Below are 27,736 nucleotides of genomic sequence, written 5' to 3'. Positions count from 1 at the left end.
GGCCCCGAGGGGCCCGTCTTCAGCCAGACCCACCATGACGAACCCCATCCGGCCGACGGCCTCCTTGTGGTCGTTGTCCACCTGGCAGACCAGGGCGTTGCAGAGGTGCACGGCGATGCGCTGGATGGACTCGTCCTGCCGCGTCGGGTTCAGGATGTTCAGCAGCAGCTCGTTGACCCGCCGGTACTGGAATTCCAGCTCTTCGGGGATGCTAAAATTGCACAAGGTGAGGCAGCAGTTCCGTTGCACCTGTGGAGGAAGCGCCCGGATGAGCCAGCCGGCCAGGGAGACCGGCCGGGGCTTTGGGATGCTGCCGTCCTTCCAGTTCTCGACTTATAACCGTTCGTTTAGTGAAGTTACAGTGGCGCTTTTAAAAAGGTGACTTAGGATCATGTTTCAGACTTACGACTGGTCACGTGATCAAAAGTCGGACGCTTGGCAACCCGGGAAGAGGGGCGGGGGTGAGGGGAGGGTCAGCACCCTCACCGTGACTTCCTGGTAGGACTCCATGCCGTTCAGCACCACCTGGACGACCTTCTGCCGTAGCCTGGTGCTCTGCTGCAGGCGGTACTCGGAGTTGGTGAGGTAGAAGAGGGCGGCGCTGCCGGTGACCTGGATGTTCTTGTCGTACTTGTGACATTTCAGGGCGGTGATGACCAGCTGCAGAAGCAGGAGAAGGAACAGGAGTTACACGCCTTCTGCCCAGACAGTCTTCCACTTACGACCAAAGTTACAAAAAGACTTAACCAGCGTTGCAGCATTCTGCAGGCACGTGATCCAATTTTGTCGGCAAATGAACCGCACTGCAAAGCCGAGGACAAGGAGCCCGGAAAGACGGAGCGCTAGGGTGGTCCGACCTGGGCTCTGAGCTGAAGCCGAGCAACTCTCACCTTAAGGGCTCTCAAGAGCTGGGTGCAGCGCTCGATCCGGACAATGTCAAAGAGGATATTGAGGGCTCGCGATGTCATGTCCGGCCGGTGTTCAGTATACGCCTCGATGGCGTTCAGGACCTGCTCCTCGTTCTTCTCGCCCGTGACCTGAAGTTGCCAAGGGGGTGGAGGGGGGTGGATCAGAGGCCAGGAAGCAGATAAGCTGAGAAAAGCATTCACTACACACACCTGGCTGGGTTCTGCTTTTACCTTGTAGGCTGGGATGTGCGTGACGTGGCAGAGAGAGACCTCAAACAGCCCCAAGAACTGCAGGGGTCTTCTCAGGCTACGGAAAGGGGCGATGCTGCTTTTCACCGGGTTGGTGCTGAAAGAAGAAACAGGAGAAATGAACAGGCTGAGTAAGGAAAATAGAATCCTAGGTCTAGAAGGGGCCTTGGAGGGCTTCTAGTCCAACCCCCTGCCAAGGCGAGAGATCCTGTACCATTCTGGACAAATGGCTGTCCAGTCTCTTCTTGAAAACCTCCAGTGATGGAGCACCCACAACTTCTAGAGGCAAGCTGTTCCACTGGTTAATTGTTCTCACTGTCAGGAAATTTCTCCTTAGTTCTGGGTTCGTTCTCTCTTTGACAAGCTTCCACTCAGGACTTCTTGTCCTTCTTCCTCCTCTCCTTCTTCTGTTGCTCCTCCTTCTCCTTCTCTTTCTTTTTCTTTCCTCCTTCTCCTCCTCCTCCTCCTCCTCCTTCCCCCTCCCTCCTCCTCTCCACAAACCCTACTCCATTCTAGCATTGATGACATCACCTAGTTGTGCCATGAAACGCTTGCAAGAAAACCACCAAGCTCAGACAGCACCAAGGATCCCACAGTTCAACCCTGAGCTACAAAGGTTCTCCTCCACTGATAGTTTCTCCCCTCACGGTCAGCCACGTCCAACACCCACCTGGGCTGGTCTGTTTTCTCATCCAAGCAGGCGACGGTGCAGTTGTCCAGCATGGTGTGGCCCGAGATATCCAGAGAAGTCAGGTTGTTCAGATTCTCCACAAAGAGGTTCAGGACTTTGCGGGTCAGCTTGAACTTGTAATAACTGGACAGGCAGTCTCGGGAGATGTCTAAATGTCTGAAGGCAAATGGGAGATGCAGATTCTCGGTCATCCAGCTCCTGGGGGTCTCAAAGGTGCTTTTCCCAAAAACAACAACAACTGGACTTTCTTGTTTTCCCTTGAACACGTTTCACCTTCTCACCCAAGAAGCTTCTTCAGAATTGAAGAACTGAAGAACTTCTGAAGAAGTGAAGAAACGAAGCTTCTGAAGAACCGAAGAAGCTTCTTGCACGAGAAGCAAAACGTCTTCAAGGAAAAACAAAGGAAGTCCAGCTGCCTTTTGAAAAAGCCCTTTTGGGAAGGAGTCGTGTTTTCCAACTCAGGTGTTTATTAAATGGCTTTCGCGTATCTTTTCTGGCCCACAAAGCTTTATAGTTATGTACTAAACTCCGTCTGATTTTGGGTTATTGTAGACCAACGAGGAAGAATGCAAAGGTCATAAAATCTGCATAGGAGCCATAAAGTTACTACTTTTTACTGGAAATTCTTATTTAAAGATCTTGTTTCATTTCGTGGCGCTTATCAATTCCTGGTTTATTTTATTTTTCACCGTCTCCTCCTTCTTGTTCTTTCTCTCCTCCCCTACCTCAAGAACGTTTCATGGAAAAGCAGCGACGTCTCTCCAAAAGACTCACCTGAGCTTGCGCAGCTGGGCTATCACCTGAATGTGCTCCTCGGAGAGATCCATGTTGTACAGCACTAAGGAGGCGAGGCTGTCCTTCCACTGGGTCAGGAAGTGGATGTCGTTCAGCTGGATCCAGGAGAGATCCAGGGCGGTGAGGGAGGCCAGCGGCCGCAGGAGGCTTTCCACGTTGATCCCTTCAATCATCCGGCCCAGGTTGAGGAAACGCAGCCGCTGGAAGCCTTCAAAAGTGAAGTCCTTCACCAAGACCTGCCGGCTGGGGTTGAAGTCGTCCTCGCAGCCGCCCGGGTTCTCCTCTTCGTAGAAAAAGTTGGTGCAGCCAAAGAGGCTGAGCGAGACCAGGGTGGGGCTGAAGCTGCCCAGCGTCTGGAGGCTCTTAGCCGTCAGCTTCTCGCAGTTGGTCAAGAACAGCTCCACAAGGTCCTGCAAGTCAAGCGGGGGGGAGGGGGGGCTGTAAATGGAACGTGCGGAGGACCTTGGGGGATGAAGGGAAGAACTGCTGCCTTACTTAGGCTCAAGCCAAGCCTTCTTAAGCAGGTGCCAAGTCCCAATCTAGGGTTTGAAAGAAGCATGCCTAGAGAATCTAGGTCCATGCCCACCAACTCTGGCAGGGCAAGCCACTCGTATATAAACAGAGAGCAAACCCTAGTCTCTGTTACCATGGATGAAGTTCCCTAGTTGGGTTATGAAACGTCTTCAAGAAAACCAGCACGCTCAGAGAGCACCAAGGACCCCACAAATAAAATCTTCAGGCTCCCTCCTGGTTTCTAATCACTGGAAGCCAACGTTCTCAATTTGGGCATGCTTGGCAACCGGAAGGGGTGCAAACAGACTCCTGATACGACCTGCAGATTCACAAAAAATTACGGGCCCTTACTTGCTTCCGAATGGCTTCCAGGTCTTGATCCTGGACAATGTCCTCTCGCAAGTGGATGCGGGCGAGCCGAGTGCTCCGAGGATCCGAAAAGAGACTAAAAAAGTTTTCATTGTGTTCAAACAAGGTGTCTGCGTTCACGAGGTCCACGTAGCTAGGAAAGAAAGAAACAGGCGTCAAGGCGGCGGCGTGGGGTTCTTCGCAACCCGAGTCCAATGGAATCTGCTGGTGCAACCGAGAGAGAGAGAGAGAGCGAGAGAGCGAGAGAGAGAGAGCGAGAGCAAGCGAGAGAGTGAGAGAGAGAGAGAAATATTTGTAACTTACTCATTGACCAGCCTGTCGCAGATCTCACTCGGAAGGAAGATGTCTGTGTGGAGGCGGAAACTCTCGTTGTCCAACAGGTAGCAGAGAGTCCCTTCCAGGTTGTGAAGACAATAATCTATGCACAAAGTCATCAGCGACTCTGGGCTGTCAGAAGCCATCTTGGGGCCGTGGAGGATGGGAAAAGGGGAAGGGAGAACGTGAGGTCAACTTAGTGATTCCTCTTCTGGGGTTTTCCTGGAATGTCCGTCCAAAGAGATTTCTGAGTGGACTTTGAAGTGTGTTTCCAGGCAGCTACAGCAAAAGCAAAAAGAGAATAAATCAGCTCTTTTAAAATACAGGCAGTCCTCGACTTACAACAGTTCATTTGGTGACTGAAGTTAGCACCGAAAAAAGGGACTTATGACCATTTTTCACACTTATGACCATCGCAGCATCCCCATCTCAGAAACATCCCACATCCCAGATTACAACCACATGGCACAAACCAACTCAAGCTCTCCAAAACAGCTTAAATAAACCAAAAGACCCAACAGCCCCAGAAGAAAAAAAAAAGGCCTCATTTACAACATACAATATAAGGACTGTGACAGCCAGTATGTAGGGCAGGCAGGCAGAAGGCTAGCAGATCACATCCATAAACACCAACTAGCAGTCATAAGAAATTATGTAAATTCCTTAATTTTACAACACAGGGACTCAACCACAGTTTGATAACATAAACTGCGAGCATTCTAGACCAAGCTGAATCCAAAAATTCTAGAGAATTCCTGGAAGCCTGGCATTCAGAGAAATCATCTATCAACAGGCACATAGAGATAAACCACATTTATACACCATTCAAAAGAGGCAATCAAGAAGCTAAGGAAACAAAAAGAGCAGAATTTATGCTCTCCAGCAAACAACAGCCAGATAAGCAGAGGTTAACACCAGACAAACAATCAAGCAGAAAACCTTAATCAGGGAAAATATCAAAGAGAAAACCACAGCCCTACCAACGCTAGCAGGCCAAGCTATTGCATATAAGCAGGGAGCCAAAACCACACTGACCAGCACTGATGTTACCTAGGATAAAAAAACAGGCCAACATCACAAGAGAATAACAAGGCAAGTTGTGCCAAATATAAACTCCAACATCTCAAAAGAGGATTTTGTGGATGATGCCCAACTAGGAAAAATATGAAATAAACAGAGGAATTCAACCTCTCCATCTAACCCAGTTTTCTTCTAACTTGGCAACAGAATAACAGACTTGGAAGGGACCTTGGAGGTCTTCTAGTCCAACCCCCTGCTCAGACAGGAAACCCTCTACCATTTCAGACAAATGGCTGTCCAGACTCTTCTTAAAAACCTCCAGCGATGGAGCATCCACAACTTCCGGAGGCAAGTTGATCCTCTGTTACTTGTTCTAACTGTCAGGAAATTTCTCCTTTAGGGAGAGGCTGGGGAGGCCAGCTTTAAGAGGGGTGGGCTTCAACACCCAGGATTTCCCATCCAGTTGAAAAATGCTGATCCAACCCATCTCACTGGGTTACAGGGATGAAAAGCTTTGCTTTGCAATGGCCCTTTTGTTTTTATAAGCATAGAAAGGTGTGTGTTTTTTAACGTTCTGTTTTCCTCCTTGATGATCTGATCTTCCTTTTAAAAGACCTGCTCTTCGAGGCCACGGTCTCGGTTGGTTAAGATTCTAGAGAGGCAAAGCCACCTAAAGATCTTTAAAAGGGGTGGATCAGATTCAATATCGACTGTCACTACTAAAGGATCTCACCAAATGATCCCAAAGGTGCCCCCCTTTTTTTTCTTTTTCCAAAAGGCAACTGGACTGAAAACAAAATCCAGCTGCCTTTTGAAGGGGGAAATGGGTCTTTTCTGCACCTTTGGGGCAACCATGAGAATCTCCCTAGAGATCCCACCAGATCCCTTCCAGCCCTGCCAGGAAGAGAGATCGGACCTGCTTCTCCTTCGGGCTCAGCCAAGCCGGGCAGCAGCAGGAGCCAGACTACAACTCCCATCCTCCTCCGCAGAGCCAAGGAGACTCTCCACTCCTCCCGTGATCCCGGGGGCGCCAGGTTGGGAAAGCCGGGGGGGGGCAGCGCGCGCAGGGAGGGGGGCGAGGAGGAGGAGGGGGCGGGGACGGGCTTCTCTCCCCTCCGGCGCTTGTCAAGGGGGAGCCCGGGGGCGCCTGGCGCTGCGGCGACGCCTCTCCCCCCCCAACCGGCAACGTCCTCCCCACTCACCGGACTCCCCGCCTGGCTGGGGGGAAGGGGGGGGACAAAGCTCCGGCTCGCAGCTGGTTCCGGTTCCGGCGCGGAGAGAGCGCAGTTCCCACCGGGGTCCGATCTCCCCGTTCTTTTCCCTGGCGTTCGCATTGGCAGCGGCCGCCGCTGTCAACAAATCCTCGCGTCACTTCCGGCGGCCATGCCTTCCACCGGCCTCGGGGGTGCAGCGAGAAACGCTTTCCTCCCCCTCCCCCCGGAAACAGAGGCGGGCGGCGGGGAGTTCCGCCGCGCTTCCTCGCCAAGCAGCCCACCTCGCTTCCTTGTGTGTTGGGGAGTGTGGCTGATGGGGGTTGTAGTCCAACCCCTCCAATTGCCCTGGAAGGAGCTCATAATAACCCCCACCCCCAGGATTATGTACCACAGGGAAGGAAGGCAGCCCGAGGACTGTGGTAGGGGCTTCTTAAGAAGCCATTCGGGCTTTGAAGGGCAGCCCCAGCAGTTTAGGGCGGGGGGTGAGCAGAAACGACCGTCTGCCCTTAGACGGCTGCATTTTGCACCAATGGCCTCGTCTGAGCAGCCTTCAAGGGCAGCCTGCCTAAAGTGCCTTGCAGTAGTCCAGATACCTTTTGTTTGATCCTATTTGACAAGAGTTTCTTCAAGCGTTTCCTCCTTCAAATGCTTGGAAGGGTGTATTTTGGGCAGCAGAACCTACAGGCAGGCAGACAGATAGAAGACATGGATAGAACAGATGGATGGATAGATAGATCCCTATACAGAAGACACGGATAAGAGAGAGAGAGAGAGAGCACTCTCTTACACGCATCTACATATATACAAGATATACACACCCAAACATGTATATATATATTTTATTCATTTATCAAATTTTTACACTATCTCACCCAAGTGACTGGGAGTGTTTAAAAACCATAGCTAAAACCATAGTTAAAAACACTATGCTATTTATTTTGGTTATTTTTGCTCTCCTGGATTTTGCATTGCGTTTGTTAACGCTGTAAATGTCTTAGCCAATGACAATATTTTGCATATTTGCCTCTGGGGCATTTAATGAATAATGTACAATATAGTGTTACATTATTCTAACAAATGAATGATCAGCATTAGCAGACACTACCTATATTCCTAGATAGCGTACAAAAAATAATGAAAACAGAGCCTGCAGCCATATTAATTATCTATGGTTAATATTATGCATATGAAGTATAATGTATAATTAATATATAAATTGTTATGCATCTTATACAATATGTAAATTGGAAATTGCTTTCCCTGTTGCTCAAAGAAGATGCTAGATCAAAGATCACGGGGACCAGGGAGGATGCTCATTCCCTCTTAACAGTGACCCCCAAATATAGTTCTTCATCCTGGGTGACTAGACTCCTTATCCCATTAGCCCCACCCAAAAAACTGCTTCTTTTTGTTTCATTATTTAAAAAGAAACCCTTATTCCTCTTCCAATAAAAGTAGCTTGTAATATTTTAGGAGGATTCACCAGAAAAGAGACGAGGCTGGCTGTGCAGCATAAGCAATGGAATCCAGGCTCCCCCCAAGCTACTAGGGACTTTGCTGGCTGTGGAGCATGGGCCTGGAGCCCTGGCTACCAGGAAAAAAAGACTGCTGGCTTGGAGCATAGGCATCAGAGTCCAGGTTCCCCCTCCCCAGACTGTGGGGCTGTGGAGTATAGGCAACGAAGCCCAGACTCCCCCTCCGCGCCCCCAGACAGTGGGGGACTGCCGATTGTGAAGCGTAGGCTGCCTACAGGTCAGCGGTGGCTCATGGGCTCTGGAGTCCCGGCCGCCGGCCAGGGAGGAGGGAGGGCGGGGAAGGAGGGGAGGCAGGGCGAGCCGCAAGCCGGGCCGGCGGGCAGCCGAGCTCCGCCTCCGCCTCCGCCATTTAGTCTCCCGGCGGCGCGCCGGAGCGCCCGGGAGAAGCGGCGGGAGGGTCCGGGCTGGTCCCCGCGGGGCCCGCATCATGTCGCGCCTGCACCGGAGCAGGTAAGCAGCCGCGGAGGGGGCGCCAAAGGGGACCCCCCCCGGCCCGCGTTTTCCCCGCGCGAGCCTTGCAAAAGTTCCCGAGGGTTGCATCGCCCCCCGTTCCCATTTGGGGCTGGGGGTGAAGGGAAGGGGGCTTTGCGCCCCGGGGGCGAAACACGCCTTTGGGGCAGATGCCGACGACTCTGGGCGACCCGCGTTCCCTGGGCGGCTTCCCTTTCTCTGGAACGGAGCCGCTTTTCCCCTTGCCCAGGGCGATGCTTTCCTTCCCGCTTGGAGCACCCGGGCGCGATTCTGTAAAGGCGCTTTGACAATCCCCTGTGTGTTGTGTGTTTGTGTGTATGCGAAGGCTGTTGAGAAGCGGCTCCAACGACCGGCTCGGGTTTCTTTTGTTCTTTCTCCCATCCTTGCGTTGTTCTTCCTTTTCTTCTTCTTTGCCCAACTAAAAGCAACAATGAAACAAAGAAAAAAAAAAGGAAGCTTTTTCAGATCCCCAAAGGCCATTCACTTCTGTTTCCCCCATTTAAATCTTTGCTACTCCTGAATTTAATACAGTTGTAGAACTAACTGGTAGGATTGTTAATGGTGTGGTGGGCACACTCCAGCTCTTTGCTGATTGTTTTGAAAACACACACAAAATAGTCCTAACATAAACAAGACCAGGATTGTTCCCTTTCCAAATTTCCCTGTTTCTGGCTGGGGTGGGGTGGGGGGAGTTGGCTTGCTAGCTGTGGAAGTTATCGACTGTGGATTTTCCCCTCTTGAACAGAAGTAATCTGGAATAAAAGAGGCTTTTATATGGATTGTTATTAATGGACGTTAATGAAACATCTCCAATTTACGGAACAAAATCCGTAGTCAACTGAAGGAAAGGTGGATCCATTTTTACCGTAGAAAACTGAATTTTTAGCACAAGAATGCTCTTGCCTTTGAGTGCTCCTTAAAAAGTAAATTTGTATTTGACCAGAGTTTTAAGAGCCAGAAGGTGGTAACTTTGGAGTTCAAGCAGGGGAAAATGGCTATTTTTGTCCAGCTATTCTTCATGTGGCTGTTTAAGAATTTTAAACATCTAGGATAGCTTTTTTCCAATCAGGTGCTATTCAGATGTGCTGCCACATTTAGTGATCGAAGTTAGAACGGCACTGAAAAAAGTGACTTATGACTGTTTTTCACACTTATGACCGTTGCAGCATCCCCATGGTCATGTGATCAAAATTCGGACACTTGACAACTGACTCACATTTATGACGGTTGCAGTGTCACATGATCCCCTTTTGCGACCTTCTGACAAGCAAGGTCCACGGGGAAGACTGAGTCATTTAACAGCCGTGTTACTAACTGAACAATTGCAGGCAAAACTCCCTTAACAAATGTCCCACTTAGCAACAGAAATTTTGGGCTCAGTTGTGGTCTTATGTTGAGGACTACCTGTGCAGATCTGGGGAGACATTGGAATTGTTGCAGCTATTGATAACAAAATTCAGGCTCCGTTTTGTGCTTAAACATGGTTTAAGCTCAGATAAAAGCCCTTATCAGAGTGCTGCGGTTTTTCAGTTAGCCTCCACGTGGCCTGAGGAGGGGCGGGGGAATACAAATAATGTTGCACACTGTTGTGTTTGTGGCTTCTGGACTTTATCCTATCCTGAATGGAGCCTGAAAGAAACTTTATATGCATTTAGCTAAAGCCCCAACAAAGTGCTCTGCCTCATAATGTTTCACCAGCCTGCAGGTCCCAGGTTGCTTTAGGCAACACAGAACCTTTTGCGGTTTCAGTGTGTGTCTGTGTGTGTGTGGTGTGCTGACAGCTTTGTCTGGGTTGTGTTTCCTGCAGAATTGCAGAATTTGAAGACATTCTGAATGAGCCCAACATTGTGCTGCAAAAGCTGCGGAAATTTTGTTTCAACGGTAAGCTCAGTCTTGCAAAAGTTGCACAGGAAGCTGGTTAAGAGATACCAGTTTCCACTGAGAAAAGTTACATAAAATCATAGGGCTGGAAGGGACCCTGGAGGTCTTCTAGTCCAACCCCCTACTCAAGACAGGAACCCTATACTATTCCAGTCAAATGGGCTGTCCAGTTTCTTCTGAAAGTCCTTAAAAATCCTCCAGTGATGGAGCAACTTCTGGAGGCAAGCCATTCCATTGATTAATTGTTCTCACCGATTTCCCAGCAGATGATGGAAAGGAGGAGGATGATAATGATGGGGGAGGAAGAGGGAGAGGAGGAGGAGAAGGATGAGGAAGAGGAGAAGGGGGAGGAGTATGAAGAGAAGGACAAGGAAGAGAGGGAGGGGGGAGGAGGAGGAGAAGGGGGAGGACCTTGCTGGATTATGTACTTGTCCCATCTAGTCTGGCCATCTGTCCTCACAATGGTCACCAACTGCCCACCCAGCAGGTGGCCTCCACAGGTAGCCTCCCTGCTCTTCATCCCAGGTATCCATAAATTGGTCCAGCCTTTGCTTGAGGCCAGCACCACATGTCGAGGTAGCCAATCCCGAAGCTGAATTATGTGTTGCATTAAAAATAGGCTTTCTCTGGCCTGTCCTGGTTCTCCCAAGGTTTCCTTCCACTGGGTGGCCTCCGATTCTAGGGAACAGCGTCTAATTGTCCACTTCATCCACACCATGGATAATTCTGTGTTCTTCTGAACCTCCCTCAGCAACTGCCAATAAAACGTTCATCTCGCCCCTTAATCCTTCTGCCACCTCGGAAGGGGCTCCATTTAATCACCCGACTCTTCCGTTCCACAGGAATTCCCTTTGAAAGCGGCTTGCGCTGTCTCTGTTGGAAGGTAAGCTCCTCCCAATGAAAAAGCATCGCTCCACCTGCTCATTTTATTCCCTTTTGCATTGCTGTATTTAAATGTGTTTCATTATACAGGCAGTTCTTGATTGACAACCATTTGTTTAGGGACTATTTAGGAAATTTCTGTCGCTAAGCGAGGCAGTTTTGCCCCATTTTATGACATTTCTAGCAACTGTCCTAGGTACATGCCAGTTGCCAAGCATCTGAACTTTTGATCAGGTGACCACAGGGACGCTGCAACGGTCGTTAGTGTGAAAAACAATCATAAATCACTTTTTCGGTGCCTTTGTAACTTTGGTCACTAAAGGAATGATTGCAATTCGAGGACTATCTGTGTTAAATAAAGAAGGGTTAACAGTCAGGGGTTGGGAAAGTCTGGTTAGCAAATTGAGGAGCTCAGAATACATTTTTCCCTCCCTAATTCAAATCCTTTTCCCTGTTTGCCTTTTGCAGATCCTCTTAAACTACCTTCCTGTGGAAAGGTGTGCTTGGAATTCCCAAATGAAAAAGCAAAGGTGTGTTGAACCATTGGCACTCTCTCCATCTTTCTTTCTTGGCATAGAGAATAAGAACATTCCTGTGGGAGAAAGATGGGCAGAAGGAGGGAAGTGGAGTCAAGAGAGGAATCATCTTGGAGTTGTTACGTGGCCGCCAACGATTTAAGACCAAGCTCTCTTGCAGTTAAAAAAGCCAACACGGTCCTAGGCTGCATTAACAGGGATAGAATCAAGATTACATGAAGTGTTAGTGCCTCTTTATAATGCCTTGATAAGACCACACTTGGAATATTGCATCGTTTTGGTCGCCATGATAGAAAAAAAGATGTTGAGACTCTGAAAGAATCAGAGAAGAAAGAGCAATAAGGATGATTTGGGGGACTGGAGGCTAAAACATATGAAGAACAGTTGCAGGAATTGGGTATGGCCAGTCTAGAGAAAAGAAGGACCAGGGGAGATATGATCGCAGTCTTCCAATAATATTTGAGGGGCTGCCACAAAGAAGAATGGGGTCAACTTATTTTCCTATTCTCCTTTGGATCAACTAGCAGTTTAAAATTAAATTTATTTTAAAATTAGTTAAAATTAACTAAGTTTAAGGTAATTACTTAAAAGCTTGTGTGTCTGTCTGGATCGTTTTAATGAGTTTTAAGAAAGGCAAAACAAAGAAGATTTGTTACATGGTCACTGAGAGTTGAGGGTGATTTGACCCCCCCATAATCAATCAATCAATGAAAAGCATTTCCTTCCTGTAGATTTTAAATTTCTTTTCCTCATAGATTAACTAAATTGCAGGGCTGATGACTCAACAGAAGCTGTGCTAACACTTCCTGTCCATTTTTTAAAACATTAAGTCAGCGTTTTTCAACCTTGGTGACTGTAAGATGGGTGGACTTCAATTCCACGAATGCTGGCTGGGGAGTCCTGGGAACTGAAATCTACCCCACCTTACAGTCACCAAGGTTGACTAAGTTGGAAAAATTATGCATATATGACTTAGAGTAGAAAATGTGAATGTATAATTTGAGATGTATTTAAAAAGGTGATTAAAGGCAATGTTCAATCAGCTGGACACTGTTGCGGCAAATTTATTTCCGCATTGCTGCTTGGGGTGTTTTGGGTAGAAAGCCAAATGGGTACACTGACTATTTTTGGGTCTGTGAAGGCGGTGCTTTGTGGGGGCTAAAGAAATGACATCAAAAATTTAAAACGGGGGTTGTGTTCCTAAGTATTCTGCCTGACCAGATTTGTAGATGCTGCAGCAACGGCCTTTTCCAACAGAAATCAATGGAAAGCCGTTGCAATGTAGTGCTTTAAAAGCAGAGATCAAATCGCAAATTGGTCGTGCTCCTTAATAATGCATGGAACTGCATAACTAGCGGTGTATTTTTGTATGTTCCCTGGAAAATCACTTTAAGGCAACCAGCCTTTGTTGTATTTGCCAAAAGAAAAAAAAGGTCTCTGGAAATCTTTCAAGGAATCTGAGGGAAGGGATATGTCCAATATATACACCAAAATAATTTCAGGTTTGATAAGTCCAAGGCTGTAGATTTGATTTTGCGCTAAAGCTCAGGATGAAGTTCATACAACTTCTGAAATGTGGGTGTGATAAACGCATCCCGTATTGTGTCCCAGTGTTCTGGCTTCCCACAACGTGCTAACACAGAGTGATCAGTGACTATTTTAACCTACTGTAGCATGTTGTGTGAATCTAACCAATTCATGCCATTTCTTCCTTCCTTCCTTCCTTCCTTCCTTCCTTCCTTCCTTCCTTCCTTCCTTCCTTCCTTCCTTCCTTCCTTCCTTCCCTCCCTCCCTCCCTCCCTCATCTCCTTCCTTCCTTTCTTCCCCTTCCCTTCCCTTCTCTTCTCTCCCTCCCTCCCTTTTTGTTGGGTGTGTTTCAAACAAGGAGGCTGTGTGTCTTATTTAAACAATATTCAGCTCTGCTTGCTTTTGAAAAAACCTAGCAGTGCTGATGGAAATCGAGTGCAAAGCCTGTTCCTAATATGAGCTTCTTTTTTATCTGTCTCCTCCTGCATCATCTCTTTGAAGGGAGTTATATGCCCAGTTCTTGAAGGAAATGATTATCCAGCCGGGAATAGCGAAAGCTGAACTTGGAGTCTTCAGGGAGGATGTTACCTTGGAAGACCACGTAAGAACACCGCTTGTTAGCCATCTTCTTCTAATTATGGATATTTCAGTTGGGGGTTTAGGATCACCTCACAGGGTTTTTGTTCTGGGGAAAATTGGAGGAGGAAGCCATGTTGGAGATATTCGCCCCCTTGAGTTATTTGTAAGAATAATAAAGTTAGGATATAAATAAAAAATAAATAAAATAAGACCTGTGTTTCTGCTCTCATCTTGGCTTTGAGTGCATCTTCTCTTCAAATCTCTCTCTTCAAAGCCGCTGAATCCAAACCCCAACAGCCAGTGGAACACCTACTTCAAGGACAACGAGGTCCTGTTGCAAATCGACAAGGATGTCCGGTAGGTCAAGAAGGCCGAGTTGCCCTTCGTCTTCGCTCAAGCCCCTGTTTCAGGAATAACCCTCCATTGGCAGGATGCTGGTGGCTTCATCAGCAGTAAACCATGATTTATAATAAACTTGCTAGTCCCAAACTGGGGTGTCCTTGAACCACGGCTGTCAACTCCAGTAGAGAAGAAAATTTTGGGGATGGCTTCAGAGCTTTCCTCTGTTAAAGCAGCTGCAGCAGCTTCTCTGCCATTGTGACAGGCACACTTTGAGAAACTTTTGTTTCTTTTTCCCCCCGTAGACGACTGTATCCCGATATGGCTTTCTTCCAGCGCCCCACGGAGTATCCCTGTCTGTTGATCCTCGACCCCCAGAACGAATTTGAGACCCTTCGCAAGCGGGTGGAACAGACCACCCTCAAATCGCAGACGGTGGCACGGAACCGGAGCGGGGTCACTAACGTAAGAGGATACTCTAGTCTCTTCTTAAAAATCTCCAGTGATGGAGCGCCCACGATTTCTGGTGGCAAGCTGTTCCACTGGTTGATTGTCCTCCCTGTCAGGAACTTTCTCCTTAGTTCCAGGTTGCTTCTCTCCTTGATCAGTTTCCAACCGTTGTTTCCCGTCCTTCCCTCTGGTGCTTTGGTGATGTTGGGGCCCCGTTTTTTTCTGACCTTGCAGGTGAGCTCCCCTCTGAAAGCACCGGTGCTGAACGAACACGAAGTTCTGCCCGATGGCTCAGAAGCACATTGGGAAGTTGTAGAACGGATCCTCTTCATCTACGCCAAGCTGAACCCCGGAATTGCCTACGTCCAAGGGATGAACGAAATTGTGGGGCCCCTTTATTACACCTTTGCAACAGACCCCAACGGCGAGTGGAAAAGTAAACAGGGTGGGGATGTTCCTGCCACGTTGGTGTCTGGTTGATCTCCCTGGACGGAGCTGACGGTGTCCCTTTTCACGCACAGAGCACGCCGAGGCGGACACCTTCTTCTGCTTCACCAACCTCATGTCTGAGATCAGGGACAACTTCATCAAGAGCCTGGATGACTCCCAGTGTGGGATCACCTGCAAGATGGAGAAGGTCTACGTCATCCTGAAAGAGAAGGACGGGGAGCTCTACCTGAAGCTGGTGAGAAGTTTGCAGCTTGAGTCTGGCCCTTTGGGGAACCTCAAGGGAAGGTCCATCGTGGTCAACCAAATCAGCAATGTCCACCACTTAGACCAACTTTGTGGAGCTCAAGGCTCATGGAGAGGCATAAATCTGTTCAAGCAGATGGTCCAAAGCCACCCATCTAAGGCAGGTCTAGAACTCACCGTCTCCTGGCGATTGGCCCAGAGTCACCCAACCGTTTTTCATGCCTAAGGCGGGACTAGAACTCACTGTTTCCTGGTGATTGGCCCAAAGACACCGAGCTGGTTTCGTGTCTAAGGCGGGATTAGAACTCACAGTCTCCTGCTTTCTAGCCTGAAGCCTTGACCACTAGACTAGACCACACTGGCTCTCATTTCAGGTGTGATACTTAACAAATGGCAATATTAACAATTCAGCTATTCCTATTTCAGGAAATTCTGCAGCCCAACTGAATTCCCCCGTGTTCAGTGAGGTTTGTTCCCCAGGGATTGCAGGAGGGCTCAGATTTCTATGGGGCTTCTATGCATTCAGTTAGGACCCGAATCCAAGAAGAGCTTTTGAAGCGAAGAGGACCTTTTCCTTCTATTTCAGTGGGCACAGATCGAACCTTAGGAGGTCTTTTCGTGGTGCCCCCGTCTGCTTCATTGTTGAACATCTTTTTTATCTTCAAGAAGAAGAGGAAGGAAGTGCTACCGATTAAAAACCACAAGCTTCCTTTCGGGTGATAAAGTGGTTGAATAAATTAAGAGTCTAGTCCACGGATCCTTGCTGAGGACGAGCTGCCTTGCCATTTGTTTATTTCCAGACAGTGCCCAGTTTGGTCTGTTTAAGGCGCCAGGCTAGAAAGTGGGAGGTTGTGAGTTCTAGCCCCGCCTTAGCCATGAAAGCTAGCTGGATGATTTAGAGCCGGTCGCCAGGAGACGGTGAGTTCGAGCCCTGTCTTAGTCATAAAAGCTGACTGGGTGACCTATGTGTAATTTTTTTATTACTAAGTCCTTGATGCGTTCTTTCTCTTGCCCACATTCTCTGCCGCAGACTGTGTCAATATTTTATTTTCTCCTTCCAGCAAGAGCAGAACATCAAGCCCCAGTTCTTTGCTTTCCGCTGGCTAACACTCCTGCTCTCTCAGGAGTTCCTGTTGCCCGACGTCATTCGCATCTGGGACTCCCTCTTCGCTGACGACAATCGCTTCGACTTCCTCCTGCTGGTCTGCTGCGCCATGTTGACGTGAGTTGTAATCCACACATTTTAAAGAAGTTTTTTCCATTTCTGCTCTTGGATTGTCCGTGCTCGATCCCTTTCCTGTTGGATCCCAGTGGATCCGAGCTAAGTCCATTTTTTTCCCCTGTCATGTTATCCCTACAGGCTCATCCGAGATCAACTGCTGGAAGGGGATTTTACTGTAAATATGCGGCATTTGCAGGTAAAGGGGGAAGGCCAAATATTTTTCTTCCTGGCTAAGAACAGCCTCAGCCACAACTCTGTTAACTTTGAATGATGGCTAAAGGAACGGTTGTAAGTCAAGGGCTACCTAAAAGTCAAGGGGGACAAGGATCCTAGTGGTCACCTGCAGATCTGAGGGTGTCCAAGGCTTGGGGTTATTCTCCGTAAGCGGTTCTCCCCTCTTGAAGAGCGGGTGGCCTGCAATTTGTAAGAATTTCTCCCTCATTCAGCACCTGCATTATTCCTTTTCCATGCAGGACTATCCTATCTCTGATGTCCACCTGATTCTGAAGACAGCCAAGGATCTTCAGGGCTCTAAGTAGCTCGCCCAATCAAAGGCTCAGCAGATGTGATGCCGCTTCTCTCCTCTGTGTAGGACCTCGGAAGTCAGTCCTGAGGAAGTCATGGGTCCCAGTTCTTCTCTTCCAAAATCTCCGCCACCAGAAATGAACTCTTCCTTGCCACATCTTTTGGGCAAGGGACTCTTAAGGAGATGAGCTACGGGGCATTTCTTAAAAGGGTCCAGAAATGGTCCAGAAGCAGGACCCAACTGGAATTTGACTTGATGGGAAAGAACCAACCTTTTGGGGGAACCTCTTCTCTAAGAGGCCACCAAAACCAGCTTCTGTATCATAGTTTGGGGATAAGTTCTTCCCAGCTCTCCATTCAGACACCAAGACCTTTAGCCTTCTTTGCAAGATTCCTTCCTTCTGTCTTCGGAGGCCAGCTTTTCTTGGAAGCGTACAAGAAAAACAAAAATTGGAACGATGCTGGAAATGTCTTCTTACCCACTGCCTTAGAGCGAACCTATTTCCTCCGTTGCTGAAACACGGAATTGCCTAGGTGGGGACGTTCAAATGCAGAACAACATTCTCCTTGCTGAGCTTAACAGTTTCAGTTGTCAACCTGTTGCGTTTTCCTACTGCGTGTGATCTTTCAGTGATCTGCAATGAATTATAAATTATTTTTCCCCCCCAAAGTGGTAAAAGCCTATCCTTGCCCATAAATGCCTCCAATAAAAGGTTTCCCGTGAGCCAAAATAACTGATAACTTAGGGATTGAAGACTTCTTGCTCTGCTAGTTTTCTGCTTGCTGGGATATCCCCCCCCCCCATGAACATTGGCGCAGAGTGATTATTCTAACAATGAAAAAATAATTTTGGTTGTTTTCAGAATTCTACCGTGTTAATAACGTGCTATTCTGGATTAGTTTGAGTTCCCAAAAGCTAATTAGGCTCTTGTGACAATTGAAATGGCTTTGTTTTCCTCTAGTTAAATTCAACGTAATGTGTGTAACTTGTTAATTAGCTCCTTTGTTTTTTTGGAGGGACACCGTTACCTTGAATATAAGGTGGAAATTAGAGATATGATGTAGCTGAGCAAAGCAAGTTTTTTTTCCCCGGGTTTCGATGCCAATCGGAGAATTTTCATTTTAAAATGGTTTTCAAACAGCCCTGCAGATGTCAACCTTCATGCTGTGTTTAAAGAGGATTTAAAATAAGAATTCTGCTTTTTTCAAAAAGGATGTGGAAAAGATCATTTTCTCCCTTCCTGCTTCCACTCCCGATTTTGCAACAGAAAATATCCCGATTGTCCATTTTGTGGCTTTTTGATTAATGCACGATGGATCCAGAAATCGGGAGATGGCATCAAAGCATTTCTACATTTAAAAGTCAATAAGCTGTAATCCTAATGGAAACCCACTGCAGAAAATGCATTATTGCTTTATTACCAAAGGAAGAAAATTAGCAAGAGCCATGGAGTTTCAAAGTTGGTATTCCATAGTTCTTCCCTTATTATCCTGATGTAGGGAAATTGTTCTGTATTAAGGACTATGCTGGGCACTTTTGAAGGCTGCTTGAAAATTAGCCTTACAGCTTTTATACAGCGTAATCACTGCCAAATCCTGTAGCTTAAGTTTCCTGCCTCCTTCCGCGGAAGAACCGAAAAAGTCACAAAAATGCAAAACTTGCATGAAGAATGAAATAGCCGCTTAGCAGTCGACATTTCCAGTAGAAGGGAAAAAAAGAAGACTTGCAAAAAATACATTAAAAATTGCTCTTCTTCCAAAATACAGATTGGGTTTCTTGCAAGACAGAAACGACAGCTGTCTCCCAACCATATTTTTTTTCATATTTTCCTGGATAATTGTCTTTTTTGTTCTTTTTAATTTTGATGACAAGACTCCTATTGGACATGATGTGTGATACAGAGCAGCTGGTTTTTGCGTGGCCTAAAAATCGTTCTCTGTTGGTTGAATTGAATGTAAAAAAAATGTTCAGATTATGATATTTAAAATGTCATGTTGCAATGAAGGGACAAAATATATCTCTGTGTGTGTCTGTGCATAAAAATTCCAGTTTCTTGCATATTGGTGTAGCATATACCGTATGTCAAGATTTTTACACACCTATGCGCACAATCCCACAAAACTGCTTAGAACCATTGAGCCTATTGTTACTTCCAAGTTCAGTGTGTAAAAGTGCTTTGTGAACCTCTTTGGCAACGCCATACCCAAAGGGAGAAGTACTTTTGTTTTTCTTTGCAGATATAATAGAGCAGATCAACTCAGTTTGCTACCATTTTATTTTGCTGTCCCCCTGCCAAATCTTGCTTTCGTTCTTTAATTTGTACATATTCCACTACTTTCTGAAATAGCTTTTTTATTTCTACTGGCTAAATGAAATTGGCTACCCGGTTTGAGCATCAGATGTAAAATTATGTAAAAAGAATTGATGGGGGAAAAGATAGAATAAGGTAAAAAATAAAATTGCCTGAGAAATACGTAGTAATAGGAAAGAAGAACTTTGACTCAAGTGAGTTCACAAGTGTATAATTTGTACAGGAAATTCTTTATAGCTCTTTGTCGATCTGTTGTTTTTTTTTTTATTCTATTTTTTGTGAACAGCGGAAATATTTGTTTGTTTGTTTTTTAAAGATTGAGTAGAGAGCAGTTGCCAATACGAAACAGGGTATTTTGTGTTTTGCTTTTCAATTCATTTGGCAACACCGTCTGTTAGCAAGCAGGTCAGGATTCAAGATATTTGCTGTGATTTTTGTGCAGGATATAAATAAAGTTTTTACTGTCTTCCTTGCAATTGAGACACTTTCATTGACTCATCTTTTGGCCTTGAAATTATGTAAGCAAAACATGGCTCCAATAAAAGATGTATCTTAAACAGGGAAGTGTCTCTCGACCTTGGTCCCTTTAAGATGCATGGACTTCAACTCCCAGGATTCCCCAGGGAATTCTGGGAGTTGAAGTCCACGCATCTTAAAGCTGCCGTGGATTAACAGGAGCTGGTTGCAACCAAAGGTGGTTTAGCCTTAAGAACTATTTCCCAAATCCCTCGAACTTTAAATATCTTCAAGGACAGAGAGAGGGCGCGAAAGTGCGGGCAATGCGGAAGCTTCTTAAAAGGGCAATGCCCGATTCAGCTGGCCACTTTTTACTAGCTTTCTTCCCATCACAACAGCCTTACGAGGTAGGCTCATAAGGATCATTAACATCGGGGTTGGGAGGGGATTTCAGCTGGATCTTCCGGCGCTGCCAAATTTTGGCCACAGCGTAGGTCCAAACTCCCCTGGCCCCACCGTCTCGGCGCCATCGCCCCTTGAAGAAGCGGCGCGAAAGCTTCCTTCTTGTCACTTTCCCTTCTTCCAACGTTCCATTCCTTTGATCCCGGCGCGTTCCATCCGAAATCGCCTCTGCGGACGGGATGCGGCGCTGGTGGTGCAACCTGGCGCCCGCCGCGGCCTCGCTGGCCCTCGGGCTGGGCGTGGGCGCGGCCTGGGCCGGGGGGCAGAGCCCGGGCTCGCCGTCCGCGGAGGGGCTGCTGGCGCGGCTGCCCGTCGTGCCGGTGGCGGCGGCGGCGGCGTCCTCCTTGGAGGTGGCCCGGGGCGGGAGCGGCGAGCTGGCCAAGTACGGCCTGCCGGGGCTGTCACAGCTGCGGAGCCGCGACTCCTACGTGCTGTGCTACGACCCGCGAGCCCGGAGCGCCCTCTGGGTGGTGGAGCGGCTGGACGCGGCGGCCCTGCGCGGCTCCTCGGAGCGGGCCGCCTGCGACTTCCGCGAGGACGACTCGGTCCACCCCTATCACCGGGCCAGCAACGCGGATTACCGGGGCAGCGGCTTCGACCGAGGCCACCTGGCCGCCGCCGCCAATCACAAGTGGAGCCAGAAAGCCATGGGGGACACTTTCTACCTGAGCAACATCGCCCCGCAGGTAAGCCGGGAGGGGGTGGGGACGGATGGATGCCCTCCCGAACCCCAGGCGGAGTCAGGGAGGAGTTCCTCGATTTACTAGAGTTTCTGGCGGTTTCCCAGCATCCTGCTAAGAAGTGATTTTTAAGTCCGTTTAATGGTAGTCCTCGACTTTTGTCACCTTTTTCAGTGCCATTGTAACTTCGGTCACTGAATGGTTATAAGTCGAGGACGCCCTAGTATACTTTTGAATTTTTAATCTTTTATCTTCCCTCTAACCTAGTGGCTTTAACTTTCTAGAATCCTCATTTAAATCAAAACGCCTGGAATAACTTGGAAAAATATTGTCGAAGTTTAACAAAGACTCATCAGAATGTTTATGTCTGCACCGGCCCGCTTTTCCTACCCAGGTACCTGTTCCTCAGTTTCCCCTTTCTATCCTCTAGCAAGCAAGCCCACCTGTCGCGTAATCCAAGGGAAAAGGCACTGTTATTTTGAATTTTTTGCTATGAGGTTGAAAGATCCAAGATCTTAAGGCAAGGTGTCTCTTTGCCATGGAATAGAAAAAATTGGGGTGCAAAATAAAATTCAGTATTCTTGCAAAATCTGTGGTGAACTCAGCCTGCAGGGGTCTTTTATTGGCTGAATGTCATGGCAGAAAATTGATCCACGATGCCATTAAAGCGTGGCTGTGTCATCAAACATTTGCATTTGGGATGTATTATTTCTTTTTTGAAACTTAATCAGAAAGACATTTGAAAATTTGAAAGATCTTTAATCTCAAAAGAAAAAAAAATGAAGAAATTCGTTTTGTGGCCTTTGATGTGCAAATTCATGCAGTGAGGATTAGAAACCTATGTAGCTTTTTAGGCATCCTTTGTAACGGTCCGTTCTTCCTGCAGGATGGAGCCGGATGGGAAGATGTACGTGAAGTACCAAGTGATCGGGCGGAATCACGTGGCCGTCCCCACCCACTTCTTCAAGGTGCTGATCCTGGAAAAGCCGAGCGGGGAGGTGGAGCTGCAGTCCTACGTCCTGCCCAACGCCCCCGTGGACGAGCAGACCCCCCTGCAGCGCTTCCTGGTCCCCATCGAGAGCATAGAGCGGTCATCCGGCCTTCTCTTTGTCCCCAACATCATGAAAAAGACCAGCAAGTTGAAAGCAATCGCTGCTGGGAGCGCCCCATGAGAACCCCCGGCAGCGAGAGGCGTCCCTCAAAGCCTCTGAAAGCAGGCAGTCCTCGGCTGGCGATCCCAAGCTGAAAGGTCCGTTGCTAAGCGAGACAGGGGTTAAGTCCATTCTGCCCCATTTTACGACCTTCCTTGCCACCGTTATTAAGTGGATCATTGCAGTTAAGTTAGTAACATGTGAAAATCTGGCTTCACAGAATCACTTAACGACCGTGTGACCGACGACTGCAGTGGTTCACTTAAGGTCATAAAATGGGGCAAAACTCAACAAATGCCTCACTTAGCAACGTAGTCATTAAGTCGGGGACTACCTGTGTTTTCCTAACCAAGCAGGCGGTGTAATAACTACTGGAGAACCTCTTGCGAAGAAGTAGGGGAAACGACTCCCATCCAAAGGGCTTTTAGTGCCGGAGCTTCCCAGGTTTAGTTCTCAGAAACGGAGAGGATGCTTGGAGGACACCCGAGCAAGAAGAGGTCAGTTGAGACCAACTCAGCAAACATCAGAAGGAACCTCAGATGGAGAAAAGGAACGGACGTGGAAGAAGAACGCTGTTTCTTTTGTAAACGCCAAGAAGAACATTTCGTTCTCAGGGAACTTTTATGGGGGGAATCGGCAAGGCGGAGGGGGGCTCACCTCATCTCAGGGAAGGCTGTTCCTTGCCCAAACTCAGGTTGAGGGTCCCGTTTTGGCACAGGGAGAAATAATTGGTACCTTCGGGTCTCTTTTGCAAATAAAACGAGACGAATCTCTCCGTGATGGCCTTGAAATTTTGTTTTCCAAAACCAGCTGCTCTGCCGTTCTGCCTTAAGCACGGTCCTCAAGTTATGACTACAACAGGGACTTGGGGGGGGGAGGCACACAACCCCCTTCTTCCATTTATTTCTGCCAAGCACATGCTTTAAAAACAGATTTTTTTTTTCTCCAGCAGAGGCGATGAAACAGCATCTCCTCATTCAGCATCAATTGCAGTTTTTGGTTCGAGCGAGACGGTCGCAGGTCTGTCCATCGTTATATAAATAACTTTAAAAATGCCAACATGGAGCAAATGCAGGCAAGGCCCCTCCTGTTTTCAAAGGGGGCCCTTAAGGAGCTGCAGAATTCTGGGAGTTGAAGTCCACCCCTTGCCAAGTTGAAGAAGTTTGTCCTATGGTCCGTCTTAAGCCCCAGAGATTCATGGGCGTCGCCATCTTGGCTCCCAGGGTGCCCCAATTGGTGCATGCATTGGTTCCCCACCAAAGGATTATCCGAGCCGGTAAGAAAAGCACCTTTGCTTCTGCTCCTTCTCATTTGGCTACTGGGGGCCGATTCACATCTGGAACTCGGCTCCCACTTCGTCCTTCCTTAGCCGCTGCGTCCATCTTGGGTCTCAGTGCCGAGAGAGAGACCAGGAGGGCTTCCTACAAAGGCATGGGAAAGAGCTGGAGTCAGCCACTGGATCAAAAGGATCGTTGCTTTCTCCTGCAATGCTGTCCCATAGGATCTGTCAAGGATCCAGAAACAGAGTAACAGACAGTCTTCAAATTACAGCCACAAGAAGCGCCAGAATTTTGAACCGTTCTTCTACCAAGGGTTATAAATTGAGGACTACCCTTTAGAGCAGTGCTTTAAGACACGTGGATGTCAACTCCCAGAATCCCCCAGATTAGATTAAGTCAGTAAACTCCCTGCGGGGAGGTCCTGCCTCAGTTTGAGAACCTGCCCAGAGAGACTGGCCATCCACTGCATTAATCCTGGCTTACCTCCGTCCGGATGGTGCGACTTCCTTGCCCCGGACAGGTGTTCAAATACAAATCGAACAAGGTACTGGGGTCAGTGACATCCAGGTGAGGATCTGCCTCCACTCCGGTTTCAAGACCTTGCAAACCCCCAAAGACGATCAAAGCGTGGCTACCAGGAAGAGACAAAAAGAGGAGGGGTCTTGGGAAGGCTGTCTCAGCTCCTGCAGGGCAGAGACAGGGCGACAGAGTTGGAAGGGACCTTGGAGGTCATCTAGTCTAACCCTCCGCTCAAGCAGGAGACCCTATACCATTCCAGTGAAATGGCTGTCCAGTCTATTTTTGCAAACTTCCAGTGATGGAGCACCCACAATTTATGGAGGCTGGTTTATTGTTCTCACTGTCAGGAAATTTCTCCTCGTTTCTAGCCTGGATCTAGGCTGGCTCCCTCTTCCCTTCGGCAGCTTCTCCAATATCAAGTCACCCCTCGTCTTCCGCTTTGCTAGACTAGGCACCCCAGTTCCTGCAACTGTTCATCACGTTGTAGCATAAAACATAACGCAGAAGCTTCACTGCTGTTACCTGAAAGCAGGTAGGCTGGCTTGATCCACGGAGGATCCGCGCTCCGAGGTCCCAATGGAGAGATCGTAGCCATCTTTATATGGGGATTCAGCAAAGATGGCGCCTGATGGGGAAGAACGAGCTTTTAAAAATACACAGATAGTCCTCGACTTACAGCAGTTATCTCTCCTGTTTCTAGCTTTGGGTAAATTATACAGAGAGAGAAAAAGTTGTAACATCAGACTTACTCAGACACGAAGCTAATCGGATGTTGTAGCCCCAGTAAAGGCCAGAAATGGTGCGGGGACTTTGTGACGATACAACAACACCCTTCTGCGTTTTGCTCTCTGAAAGAGAAAGGAGTCAATTGGCAGAACTGAATCAGCTCTTCCAGGCAGGCCTCAACTTACGAACACAAGTGACCCCAAACTTTACATTGCTAAGCAGAGGCCTCCTGACTGGTGTTGTGGCCCCTTCTTAAACCTGCACAGGTTAGTTCTTAGTTACTGGGCACTGTCATGGGAGGGACCAGCTCTGACCTGAGTTTCTAAGTCAAGGCCTGTCCAAGGATACCTGGGTTCTGCTTTTCATCCAGACGCACCGTGACGCGAAGACCAGCTTCCAATTGCTTATCTATCTGGACCTCCTGTGGGAAAACGACACCAACACGGAGCATCACTTAGTCTGGGCACAGCAGTCAAACCGATTGGTCTGTCTGTCCAGCCATCCTTCAGTCCTTCCATCCATGTCTCTCTCCCATCTGTCCATCCATCCATGTCTGCCTGTCTCCCTATCTGTGATCAATCATCTTATCTCCATCCATTTATCCATGTCATCTCCATTCATCCATCCAACCTTGTCATCCGTCTGTCCATCTGTCCAATCATCCAGTTGCAGCCCATAAGCTCCTCCCACTTGGACAGCCATTGTCTGAGTGGCTGCCCCGTCACGGAATGGTCCACCTTCCTCTCGAAGGAGGGCAGAGAAGGTGGACAGCAAAGCCTCCATTAGGCTAACCCAGCTTGACCGCCATGAATTACCTTCCGCATCCCGCAGTTCACAAAGGACCCTCGGCCAGGTCTGGTGGGCCGGTCCAGGACCACCCCTTCCCGGTATTCAGACTCTTCATCCATTCGGACATGGTGGGGACTGTCGAGAGGGTTCAAGAGGCCTGAAACCATCCATAGATGGCCAGAAAGAGAATTAAAAAAAAAAAAAAGTTAAAAGACGTTTCTACTAAATACAGCTCCCGTAGAGGTAATTTCTCGCACAACTAGTCTTCGGCTTACAACCACAATTAAGCCCCAAATTTCTGTTGTTAAGTGAGACATTTAAGTGAATTTGCCCCAATTTACGACCTCTCTTGCCCCGATTGTTAAGTGAGTCGCTGCAGTTGTTAAGTTAGTCACACTAACTGAGGAAACGGGAATCCAGGACTTACCAGCAAACTGCAGGTCCTGGTGCTTGGGGAAGAAGGACTTCCTTAGGTACCTGTTCAAGAAAGAAGAGGCCAGAGAGATGAAGAGCTGCCAGTTTTCTTAGACAATTGTGCAGTCAAAGCGGATGCCTGGCTGAGCTAATGACAACAGAGCTGCCGCTTTCTTGCCTCACTAAAAGAGGAATGACGAGAGAAAGAAAGAAAGGCGGCAGGAAACAGAAACAGTAGCTCTTACTCAAAGGCAAACGCTGTAATAAACTAAGATAAATTTACATTTCAAAAAATGATCTATTCCTTGAACTCTGAGTTCTAGTCCCTCCTTAAGCATGAAAGCCGGCTGGGTGACTTTGAGCCAATCCCTCTCTTTCATTTCAGCCCAACCCACTTTGCAAGGTTATTGTAGTAAGGAAAATAGGAGGAGGAAGGAGTATTAATTCTGTTTGCTACCTGGAGTTATTTATAAAAATAATAATAAATGTGGGATACAAATAAATAGATGATGGCAAGGCAGGCAGACAGACAAGCAAGCAAGCTAAAAGCGACATAATTCTGGCTTGTTTTGGCCCCTTTTGAGCCGGACAGTCTTTGCAGGGCGACTTACTGGGGACACTCCAGGTACTGAAGGATCCGGGCCAGCTGGACGCAGGCCTGCCCTTTGCCCTTGATCCCCTCGAACTCGCCTTCGATGCTCCTGAAAGACAAGCAGCAAAAGTCACCGAGTGCCTCAAGCTGGCGATCCTGTTTGCAAAAATGCCAATTCGCAGCTCAACCTCGCTTGGGAGGAAAAAGCATCGTACCAACGCAGAGCCTGGCTTTTTGCAACCCAACCTTCACAGGGATTCCTTACCTGGAATTTTCTCCTTGATCGTCAAAGACCACGATTTCATCCACGCAGAAGATGACGCAGGCGCGGGCGATCTGTCCGGCCAGATACGTCCGCAATTCAGGCGACTGCGCATTGCTTAGAATCGAGCCAGGAACAGCCACGCTGACTGTGTGGTGCCGCCCTAGGAAAGAAGGGGGAGGGAGTTAGGAGTGGGATTCCCCCTCCCAAAAGTATTCCTTCCTTCCCTCCATCTCTCTCTCTCCTCTCCCTCCCTCCCTTCTTCTTTCTTCTGAACATACTTCCTTTCTCCTTCTATTTTTCGTCACAACAATAACCCTATGAAGTGGGTTGGGCGGGACTAGAACTCACCGTCTCCTGGTTTCTAGGTCAGCACCTTCATCACTGCAGCAAACTGGCTCTTCTATCTAATCTAAGATTACTGTATTAACTCAGTTTCTGGGTTTGGGGCTGCTGATCCATAAGCTGGCAAGAACCGGCAAGCTCCAAAAAGAAAAATCTAAGGAGAATTAACCCTCAGTCTACCATGCAGGGAGAATACACTCATTCGCTCTTGGCCCAGGTTGTGTGAACCCAGCCTTTCTCATTCCCCAAGGCTAGTCTGAGACCCAAAATAGGTTTCCTGTATTTTGGCAGCCACCTTTGTCCTCCTTCGGCTTTGCTTCTTCTCTCTCTTTCTCCATCAGCGCTCGGGCTCTCTCCTTCTCCAACTTCTTCAGCAGTTTTATCTCTTTCCATTTTTTCTTCTCTTCTTTTTCTAGGAGGTGAAAGCAAATGTTTGATTCTCTCCCCTGAGGAATTTGCAAAGAGTGACAAGGTCGCCTTTCCATATACAAAGTGATGGTTATTTTTAGGGAGAGTTAAAAAGCATCTTGCATCCTTCTAACCGGCAATCAGGATTTCTCTATGGACACAACTGACACCCAGCAGCTCTTTTTAAAAAAATATCTTTTAAAACTCAGTTCTTACTTTGTTGTTTCCATTTACGCCAATCCATCTTTTCTTCTCTTCCCTGGAAAACAGCGCAGAGACTTTGTCAGTTTGGAAGACAAAGGCTGGGTTCACAAAACATACTAAACCCAGGTTAAAAGAGCAAAAATGTAAAGTAATAAAGGTGGGATAAAAATTGAATAAAGGAAGGAAGAGAAGGGAAGGGAAGGGAAAGGAAGGGGGAAGGAAGGTTGTAAATAACATGGGTGTGTTTGCATTACACGGGATGTCCAAACAAACAGGATGAAGTTTAGACTAATGGCCTCATTCAGCCTTTATTCCAGCCTAACGCTGGGTTCCCAAAACACCCTGAATCCACAACCTGCCAATCCACTTTAGCCGGGGCTAAGATCTTGTGTGAATCCAAGCCCACGCACCCCAAGCCCCTA

General features: G+C 47.9%; 4 protein-coding genes across 5 annotated transcripts in view; 2 read left to right on the top strand and 2 right to left on the bottom strand.

The window, feature by feature from the left end:
* Positions 1 to 33: 33 nt before the first annotated feature.
* ZER1 (zyg-11 related cell cycle regulator) lies at positions 34 to 3,986 on the bottom strand (the record flags this gene model as incomplete). The annotated part of the gene is made up of 8 exons (XM_015828692.1): positions 3,829 to 3,986; positions 3,508 to 3,658; positions 2,623 to 3,053; positions 1,828 to 2,004; positions 1,140 to 1,254; positions 891 to 1,037; positions 487 to 660; positions 34 to 249 (listed from the first exon to the last, which is right to left on the bottom strand). Coding segments are annotated over exons 1-8 (1,569 nt in total), but the record flags the coding sequence as incomplete, so codon positions are not given.
* A 4,050-nt stretch (positions 3,987 to 8,036) lies between these two features.
* TBC1D13 (TBC1 domain family member 13) lies at positions 8,037 to 16,852 on the top strand. 2 transcript variants are annotated; one of them, XM_015828693.1, is made up of 12 exons: positions 8,037 to 8,059; positions 9,888 to 9,961; positions 10,804 to 10,844; positions 11,312 to 11,373; positions 13,408 to 13,507; positions 13,760 to 13,842; positions 14,130 to 14,289; positions 14,509 to 14,710; positions 14,796 to 14,959; positions 16,029 to 16,189; positions 16,328 to 16,385; positions 16,663 to 16,852. In XM_015828693.1, exons 1-12 carry the CDS (start codon positions 8,037 to 8,039, stop codon positions 16,726 to 16,728), a joined length of 1,194 nt encoding a protein of 397 aa, XP_015684179.1. In that variant the 3' UTR covers positions 16,729 to 16,852. The 2 variants fall into 2 exon arrangements, with proteins under 2 accessions (XP_015684179.1, XP_015684180.1); XM_015828694.1 differs by lacking the exons at positions 14,509 to 14,710; positions 14,796 to 14,959.
* Positions 16,853 to 20,123: 3,271 nt separating this feature from the next.
* On the top strand, positions 20,124 to 21,851 carry ENDOG (endonuclease G). Its single transcript, XM_015828691.1, has 3 exons — positions 20,124 to 20,630; positions 20,909 to 21,018; positions 21,511 to 21,851. The coding sequence occupies exons 1-3, from the start codon at positions 20,124 to 20,126 to the stop codon at positions 21,794 to 21,796; spliced, it is 903 nt and encodes a 300-aa protein (XP_015684177.1). The 3' UTR covers positions 21,797 to 21,851.
* Positions 21,852 to 22,658: 807 nt separating this feature from the next.
* Positions 22,659 to 27,736, bottom strand: part of SPOUT1 (SPOUT domain containing methyltransferase 1) — a 5,842-nt gene continuing 764 nt past the window's right edge. The window contains exons 2-11 of the mRNA XM_015828689.1: positions 26,998 to 27,114; positions 26,361 to 26,520; positions 26,115 to 26,204; positions 25,517 to 25,566; positions 25,116 to 25,246; positions 24,649 to 24,721; positions 24,324 to 24,422; positions 24,097 to 24,199; positions 23,539 to 23,686; positions 22,659 to 23,196 (exon numbers count right to left, since the gene is read on the bottom strand). Of these exons, the coding sequence (XP_015684175.1) occupies positions 23,083 to 23,196; positions 23,539 to 23,686; positions 24,097 to 24,199; positions 24,324 to 24,422; positions 24,649 to 24,721; positions 25,116 to 25,246; positions 25,517 to 25,566; positions 26,115 to 26,204; positions 26,361 to 26,520; positions 26,998 to 27,114 (1,085 nt within the window). The 3' untranslated portion in view covers positions 22,659 to 23,082. The remainder of the gene's footprint in view (positions 23,197 to 23,538; positions 23,687 to 24,096; positions 24,200 to 24,323; positions 24,423 to 24,648; positions 24,722 to 25,115; positions 25,247 to 25,516; positions 25,567 to 26,114; positions 26,205 to 26,360; positions 26,521 to 26,997; positions 27,115 to 27,736) is intronic.

This window comes from Protobothrops mucrosquamatus, unplaced genomic scaffold (genome assembly GCF_001527695.2).
Source record: "Protobothrops mucrosquamatus isolate PMUCROS unplaced genomic scaffold, P.Mucros_1.0 scaffold4801, whole genome shotgun sequence".
Classification (NCBI taxonomy): Eukaryota; Metazoa; Chordata; class Lepidosauria; order Squamata; family Viperidae; genus Protobothrops; species Protobothrops mucrosquamatus.
Note: the sequence above shows the minus strand (reverse complement) of the source record. Positions and strands in the feature narration are given on the sequence as shown.